The 8,832-nt window shown below is 36.5% G+C and overlaps 1 protein-coding gene across 1 annotated transcript; it reads left to right on the top strand.

Moving 5' to 3' along the window:
• The first annotated feature begins 159 nt into the window (after positions 1–159).
• On the top strand, positions 160–7,843 carry LOC147848776 (F-box protein 7-like). The gene is made up of 11 exons (XM_087338138.1): positions 160–342; positions 1,504–1,641; positions 2,339–2,451; positions 2,557–2,673; positions 2,798–2,894; positions 2,984–3,057; positions 3,662–3,715; positions 3,840–3,941; positions 4,038–4,096; positions 7,134–7,335; positions 7,543–7,843. Exons 2-11 carry the CDS (start codon positions 1,578–1,580, stop codon positions 7,600–7,602), a joined length of 942 nt encoding a protein of 313 aa, XP_087194264.1. The 5' UTR covers positions 160–342; positions 1,504–1,577; the 3' UTR covers positions 7,603–7,843.
• Positions 7,844–8,832: the final 989 nt, after the last annotated feature.

The following is an 8,832-nucleotide window of genomic DNA, read 5'->3' as shown; positions in this document are numbered from 1 at the left end:
ACTCGATATGCGTCCGCATTCGAATGAATCACTCATGGATGAAGAAGTTTTCCCAAAGACAAATAAAAATAATTCCATGAAGAATAAGTAGCACGATGATGATGATGATCTCGCGGAGTAAAAATATGTTGGAAAATTTGGGTTTTTTTATTTTTTACATTCTTCTGTTCTTTCATTCACAATCTCATTTTGCTCTGTTTTTTTTGCTCACTTTGATTTCCATTCTTCCTCTTTTTCCTGTTTCTCCGGGGAGATGTTGTGAAGTGCTTTTCTGAAGAAGGGGGGGGGGGGGTGTGGGAGGTTTAAAGAGATGCAGATTCATATCCATCAGATCACGTACAGGTAGCATCTCTTCCTTTCATCTCTTTCAGATTCTTTTGGAGTTTAAATGAAGGACGGAAGAGAAAGGAAGGAGCCAGAGAAATAATTACGAGTAAAAGATATCCGCTTGTCAATAATGGGTTTCCTGCAAATGGGGAAATTGAACGCTTTTAAGGTTGCAGAGTAAAGATGGGGCTGTCGGGTTTCATAGTAAAACGTGTTTTACTTTCTTTCTTCTGTAAAAGAAAATCACATAACAGTGTCCAATTCTGTATGCCAGTCTATAGTTCAAATGGATTGTGAATCTGTTACCATTGTTATTTGGTTCTGAATGCACGTTTCGGGCACTATAAGAATTTTGAACTAGAATAAACATGCTACAACAATGATGTTAAATGTTGTGAAAGGTTAAGCTTGCCTGGATTTCTATATGGTTCAATGGTGAATGTGATATAATCAATGATTTATTGTTGTTTCTTGTGTTTTGCATGGTCTGATCAAGATACATGTTAGTATTTGAGTGAAAGTACATATGCCAAAATGGTGTGAAACATTGTGGAGGATATCTATGAACCTTAAGGAGAAACTTGCAAATCTTGATCAGACTGACAAAATGTAATAGCATGCCAAAGATTGATACTGTTGATTCACCATCTTTCAATAGAATTTCTTAGCAAGTTCATCCCTCCACACTTGTGACATTATTTCGGCAGATGTATTTCAGTTTGGATATTGCCAGGAACGTTTGTTTGTATCATAATGAGAAAGTGCCATTACGTGAGAAAACAACATAAAATGAATTTGGTATCAGATACCGCCTAGATATAGAACTCTGATTATCCAACAAATCCTTTAACATGAGAAACAAAAATAAAAGACTGATGATGTGATTATAGAACTGCATACCAAGTCCAATGCGGATCTTCCTTCACTTAAATAACTCATGTCTTGTTAGGGATATGCTCACTTCGGTGGTATTTTTATTTGCTCTATCTCTATGGGCAATTCTATGGTTATAAGCAGCAAATAAAAATGTGTGAACAAAGGTCATGGAATTAGTACAATCTCCCACTTATCTCTTTCATTCTCTCTCTTTCAATATCCCATGCTGTTTCTGATTTCCATGGTATCATTTTAAGTTATCCTCTTATTAATTAATTTTGGCTGTAAAACTTGTTTCAGCATACTAAATATCTTGAACAAGGAATCATAAGGTGAAAAATTCTGTCGCATTACTTGACAAGCATCCCGTGTCAATGCCAACAAATGTAATGGTTAGGAGAGAAGTACAATACTTACAAACGCAACGACCTTGGCTGAGTGAGTACTTTCTGCATCACAGTTTCTCTTAATGGACTCATTGACAAACTATAATGTGTATTTTTTGCTTATGACGTGCTTTACTTATACGTCTTGCTCCACTTGCATTCCCAATTTGTCCAGTGAAGTGCCTGTTTATAACCTCAGATAAAATATGGCTTGTATACGTGATCGTACATTTAATATATCATGTTTGATAATCTGACGGGGAAGCATATATTCTTTAGGTTCCACGTTCTTCGTCTTCTTTATTAAAGATATTCAGAGAATCTATCTTTCCTTAATGCAATGAGGAAATATACTTTTGAAGATGGGAAATCTGGCTGACCAACTAATGCTTCTCAAGTCAGTAGAATTTCAAAGGTTATAGTCAATTTTGTGGGGTGACAAGAATTTCATGTTATTGTTCTCAAAATCTCGATCCACTAGCATTGAATAGGATTTGCAACTGAAGAAGTCTGGACTATTAGTTGGAGAGTAGGATTTCTATCTTTCCAAGTAGAATTAGAATTAACCATTAATTCCTTGATATTACTAGTCTTTGTTATCTGTTTGTGATTTTCTAATCTTCAACTCTTTGTTAATATTAGATTCAGCAAATTACATTAGGTTACCAGATTTGTTATGCACATGAAAACATGTGAATAGATCACAATATGTTTTGTGGAATCTAATTCTTTGTTTTCATTTGTTGTAGGCCTCTATGGGACAAGGATTAGACCTGTTGCACCATTTGGGAGCCTTAGCAGTAATCCTCCCATTGATCTTTCTCTTATACATCAAGCACTCCCAGATGAACTGCTTTTTGAGGTTCATACTGATATTGATACATCTATATCGCCTCTTGTTTCTGGCTGATATCTAAATTATTCCTGCTAAGAATCTGTCTTTTCTGTGTTATATAATATAACACAGGTCTTTCTCCGGATGACACCTTACAGTTTGGGCCGTGCGGGATGTGTATGTCGGAAGTGGAGATATGCTACCAGAAATCCATATCTTTGGCAAAATGTTTGCCTGAATGCATGGCAGGCAAGTGCTTTTTGTCTTCATTCTTAAGATGTGCAATGTTCGTCTCAAAGCTGGATAATTCCTCTAAATCTATGCGCAAAATATTTCTGTTATTCTTACTCATATGAATGACCATTTTTATCAGATGTTTGGACGAGAAGAAAATCAGAAAATGGTGCAATCATGTTATGGTGGCTCATGGCGTAAAATGTGGATATCGAGGCCGAGACTTCGTTTTGATGGTTGGGAAATGTTGTTTAAAAAATCTGGTATATTCTGCTCCAATGCATTAGTACCTATATTTTCCTGAATATATGTGGATATTCTACAGGTTTGTTTGTGAGCCGTAACACATATATTAGGGCAGGTGTTGCAGAATGGAAGGTGACCAATCCAGTTCATTTAGTAAGTTCCATCACAGCTTTCGTTTTCTTTAGTAACAGTCACTTATCCCGAAACATCTTGACAAAAAATGGGGTAAAGAGACGAATCTCGTTGTATTGGATTGGTTGTTTGGTCAAAGTGATTTTCTCTTTTCCACTGCGAGTTGCTGAAGATAAAAGGAATAAATTTCATAGAAATTTTGATTATTTTATTTCTTCTTTTGATTGGAATTTGCTGTAAGCATGTTCCACGATGGGAAGCCTTTTTTATGTACTCGTGCACATGCATACAAATAGACATGTATGATATGATATAGATGAAGAGATTTTATCAATGAATCTTAAGGAGGCTAGAGTGGCCTCTGAGACCCAAAATAAGACACAGCACGAAAACATGCATTGTCTGAAAGAGCTCAAACTATCTTAAGCATGCAAACCTTTCCCTGCTTTCGTTGTGGTCTGACTATTGCATTAGGGTTGTTTGACACTATCAGGTTTATGCCTCTTTTCATTACCTTTTCTATAATGTCCATTTGTGGACTTTTGTAACTCCTGGCTCTGCACCTAAACCTGTGCCATTTAGTAAATAAAGAGAGAGGTCATAACTTTTGTGATTATGATTATAGGTTTGCTACTACAGATATATAAGATTCTACCCAAGCGGGAGGTTTCTTTATAAAGTAAGAAACATTCAAGTCATATAGTTCCTCTGAATGATGTGAATTGCTTTTTCTCTTTATCAAAGCAGTGCATTTAAAATGGACTTCAAGTCTTCTGTCTGAGGAAAAGTTCCTTTGAATGCAGGTATCTCCTCTGAGGCTGAAGGAAGTTGCAAAGATATTTCAAGGGAGGGGACTGAAATCCGATTCTGTATATTCAGGGAAGTATACTCTTAACCATGATCAGGTATGATGTTCACTGCATGACCTTTACACAAGAATGAATTGTAAATTTTGTTTTGCACAAATAACAAATGTTTTCTTCATAATTATCATATGTCAGGTTGAAGCTGCAGTCTTGTATCCAGGTTTGAGGCCTACAGTCTTACGAATCCAGTTGAGGTTGGTTTTAAATCTACTACTTGATACTCTTGAATCCTAAACAATAAATGTGGGAGGAAATCCTTATATGTTGAAAGTGGATTTCTCTGATTGGACGTGATAATACTATGATGTCTGCAGTAACTCTTAGATGTCTTATGCATCACACATAAAAAGCTAGATGCGATTTTTCCATGGTAGATTGAGCTGTTGCTAAGGATGCCAGAAGCAGCTTTTGATTTTCATAAAGTTACTATGTAGCCGATATTGTCTGAGACAGAGATAAGTATGCAAAGTTTGCCTTAGTAAAAACCTGAATGTTTGATATGGGTCGGAAGTAGATATATTCATGTTACACTTGGTTGTGAGATATCTCCATTCTGTCCATAATAACCAAAATTATACCCATCCAAATAAAAATTTATTGGCAAAAGAGTCTGAATTATGAAACCAAATAGCAAAATAACTTACTAACACTATAAGCAGGAAATATTAACATAGAGTGTGGCACAGTTTGAAGGGGGTATTTTGTCACAGGAATAGACAAGTGCATGTGAAATGTGATTGGGATCACCAGAGTTGTGAACAAAGGAAGACGTGATTCTAGATGTTGTTTCTACTCTCAATGTGTGGGAACACTTCCGCATGAGAACGTGTGTGGATGGATGCACAATTGTGAAGTTTTTCCGTTTTAATGAGTGCTTGGTATGGTAGTAGTGCATGTGATATATGTGTGAATGTGGCAATTTGCAAGTATGCATGAAGGATGTAGTTGTATTTCACTGTTTGTATGTTTATATGCGGACAAGTGTGTAAGATGTTCATGCATTTGTAATCATAAGAGTTTGTGTGTAGGGGTTTTGTATATATGAATGGGGTAGGGATGGAGGGAACTTATAGTTTAAGAGCAGTTAGGACTTCTGTCCCAAATACCCATGACATTCTACCCATGATGGCTACCCACGGTTGGAGCTACTTGCTGGCTTTTAATGATGGCTGTCCACAATGAACAGCTGCTCACGACGGCAGTTGAGCACAGGATGGTAGCAGCTTGCCATAAGAGTTCCTTCATGCAGAGCTACATGAAAGGGCAGTTCACGAGAGAACTTGAGTTTTCTCGTGTTCAGCTAGATGAGGAATGATTTCTTATTTGTAGCCAGGCATGGAAGTTAATTCTCTGCTTTCCCCAACTCTTCTTTCTTTGGTTTAGCATTCACAATGGGAGAACCCCTTTAGAGTTCACACGAGGAAACTTCCACTTTTCCAATGAAGAAGAATGATCCCATTAATGTAGCGGCAATTTTCGGAAGGAACGGTCTGAAGTGGCAACTTGGGAAGAGGCTCATGGGGCCCACTTGTCACTGAAGCCTAGATGTTAGAATTCCAAAACTTTCAAACCTGACAATGAGTTCTCTTTCTTACTTTAGGATTCAAGAGTTCTCTCTTCTTAGCATGTGCCACTTCTTTTTTGCTAACATGTAGTTATTTTTACCCGGGTTTGTTAGAAATATTGAGAATCGATTAGATAGACATATAGAGTTACAATGTCAGAGATGGATATATGAAAACAAACTTTCTATTACTTCCGAGAGTAGCTCACAATGGTAGTTCACCCATGTGCTCACACCTTAGAGCTTAGATAGGATCTGGACCAGCTCACTACAAAATTAGTGGGGACAGATGATAGTCTCAGCCACTGTACTGTGTAAGAGAGTGGATTATATTCTCTGTTTGGTCTGAGTGTAACATTAAATGTGCAAGTCTGTTGATAGTAGTGGAGATATTCCATTTCTGTCAACTGACTTGTCATTTAATATGACCTAGCTCCCTAGATACAAGCTAGTGCTAGATAGTACTTATCTTAAAGTCAATGCCACATACTTCAAGACTAAGTACATCATAACTTACCCACAAAATATTCTTCTAGTTGACTTGATTAGTCAATCCTATTAGTCCATTTCGCTCTTTCCTAAATACATTGTGTCCTACTCATCTACGGTTTCCTAGATTGACAACTTATCAACTCATATGGTCGGGTTGCACAATAGCTACTCATTTGGGGCGCTATCACAAAATGTACACTCTAAGAGTACATATGGGGATAAATTGACAACTTGGGGTTGATAATTGATTATATCTAACAGGTTCAACTAAATGTGTGTCGATCATCCCCGTTTAGCATGCTTCCTCATCTTTACTAATGCATTATAATTCCATTTTCCTTTCTGGTTGTTATTATTTGCATTTCTTGACCCCTTCGTTGGCAGTGATTAGCCTCACCATTTAAGCAATCCTTCATTGTTGAGGACAGCTACATGCTGAGCCTGACTAAATCAAAGTGTAAAAGGATGAAGATCCAGGAAGCCTGACGCTGGCACCTGTTTTGTTTCAGCGCTCTCGAAACACGTTTCATGGCAGCCTTCTTGGAATAATGATACAGAAAATATCCCAATCCTACGTGAATCTCTGTCATTGAATGAAGTGGGGGTGTGCCATAGCCTATATACATGATCTGATATGACCTTGACAGAAAAATTGCAAGGAGTTCCTCCAGGAGATCAATGGGGATTATTTAATCTGCTGTCACAAAAGCAATCCATTCATTCATTCACAGTGTCTAAATTTTCAGTTTACAAGCGTGTTGTTGGATGACTGTAGGTTACAAGGACTCATGCGACCTGTGCCCTATTTCTAGCTTCCCTGTTGTTAGTTTCAGTCACTCTCCTGGTATCACGCCTTGTAGAAATTGTTTATAAATTTTGCTAGTTTGTAGCACAGAGGACCCCACATGTTTGTTTGAATGGGGATGTCTATAGTAGGGTACATGGAAAACTAGTGCATCATCTTGTTTGCTCCTGTACTTTTTTTCCACATTATCTAGGCAGAGTCTTTTGTTTAATCAGAGATTTTATTATAGTAGAAGGTTGAATAATGTAAATAACATAAGTTTTCTAATGTCTGAATCTCTTTTGGAAACTGAATGTTTATTCAAACATGTACTGAAATGCAATAGATAGTATGCTCTTCTATATCTTATGGCATCAGAATGTTCATGCAGGATACGGGGAACTATACTCGGTGCATACAACCGGATGGATTTGGTCTCACTAGTGACAAGTGGGCTACATGAAGAGTTACGGGACCACGATGAGAATTTACTCGAAATGACAAGTAGATTGGATGATGAGAATCCTGACGACATGCCAGCTATCTCACATCGAAGAGGCCTTGCTCCATTTGTATTTGTACCATTTACGGAAGTGAGTTGATTCTATTTCTGTGTTGTTAATGAACTTGGGTAAACCTTACTGTCTCTATTGGTATTTAGCGTACATGTTTGAATATTGCTCATGAAATGAAATGGGTATTACAGTAATGCTGCTAATGAATTGAGTGTATTACTATTGAATATCATCATTTTCCTAATGCCAATATATAATGAAAATTTCTTACTGGTTTTGTCATAGGTGGACACATCAGATTTGAATTTACCTGTTGATAAGATGGACTATTTTGTACCAGGATGAACATCCCGTTCCGATATCTGTAATATTTGTTTGTGATTGTTGCATCGTATCATTCTTCTTTTGTTTTTTATTTATTTTGGTTAAGGAAACTTGTATATGATTACTCTTGTAAATGTTTTAGAGGGTTGGTCAGTGTGGTAGTGGATTGTTTATTGATTCACAACACCAGGGATTTATTTCATGCGTGTAAATTATGTAGTTAAAGTTTCTCCGTTTGAAATATGATGTGCTTTTGGTCCAATGTTTATACCAGGATGTTTTATTTATAATTATCAAGTGATGGTTGAGATTTAGATGGGTGGTGGTAAGAAACATGCCTTGAGCTCTTGTAGTATTTTCCCTAGGGAATTGGAATATTTCATGTTTTCATTCACATCTAGTTACCATTTCCTAAAGAGCTCACTATCTAAATAATGGCAGTAATTTCCATCCCTAACCATGAATTGGTAGGGTTCTTGTAGTTACTCCACGTCTACAAATGGGGTTCTTCTAAAAGCAAATAAAAACGGAATTAGGAATTAGTATTTATGTTGGTAAAGCTAGGAATAAGTCAAGAAGCATTTCCTAGAGGCATAAATGACCTCAAAGAACTCCCATCTTAGTGATTGCAAGGATAGACTAGACTTTGTCTCCTTCTAGTTGTGAATTGATGTCTTCATGGTTTTATTATTCCTGCAATTGAGTAGCAATGTATGTGGATCACAACGATAGGGATATATGAAATAACTTAAGTGTTAGTAGTTCCTCATCTAATGTTTATTAGATTCAATAAACCCCTACTAAATGAGAGTTTATGGTGCTTTTTCAAGAAGTTTGATCTATTCATTTGTAGTGTTATAAGGTATATTTTGAGTGATGTTTTTTGTGATGGTTAATTTCTTCATACAAAGATCAATTTCACTTAATTTAACCATTGTCTTTATGTTTAATTATAGCTTTCAAACAAAGTTGTTCCTTTCCTAGTCAAGTAGATGTAAATGATCACTACATGAAATTATTGAGTTATGAATACCATGCTGACCATAGATGTAACAAGTTCCTTGCCAATGGTTGGCTCTCTTCTTATTGGGTTTAGGCGATGGTTTGAAGATGTCTTGCACATCAATTTGTTTGTTTCATTTCAACTTGTTGACATAATTATTTCTCACTCTAAAGGAGTCATAAAGATACATATGGGGCATAATAAATTGCATATATCAAATAATTCTTGGCGTATATAGAGTTGCTTCA

Source organism: Azolla caroliniana, unplaced genomic scaffold, assembly GCF_043228905.1.
Source record: "Azolla caroliniana isolate FFs.n. ecotype wild unplaced genomic scaffold, voAzoCaro1.0.p SCAF_228, whole genome shotgun sequence".
Lineage (NCBI taxonomy): Eukaryota > Viridiplantae > Streptophyta > Polypodiopsida > Salviniales > Salviniaceae > Azolla > Azolla caroliniana.
The sequence above is the reverse complement of the archived record's forward strand: the minus strand, read 5'-3'. Positions and strand labels throughout refer to the sequence as shown.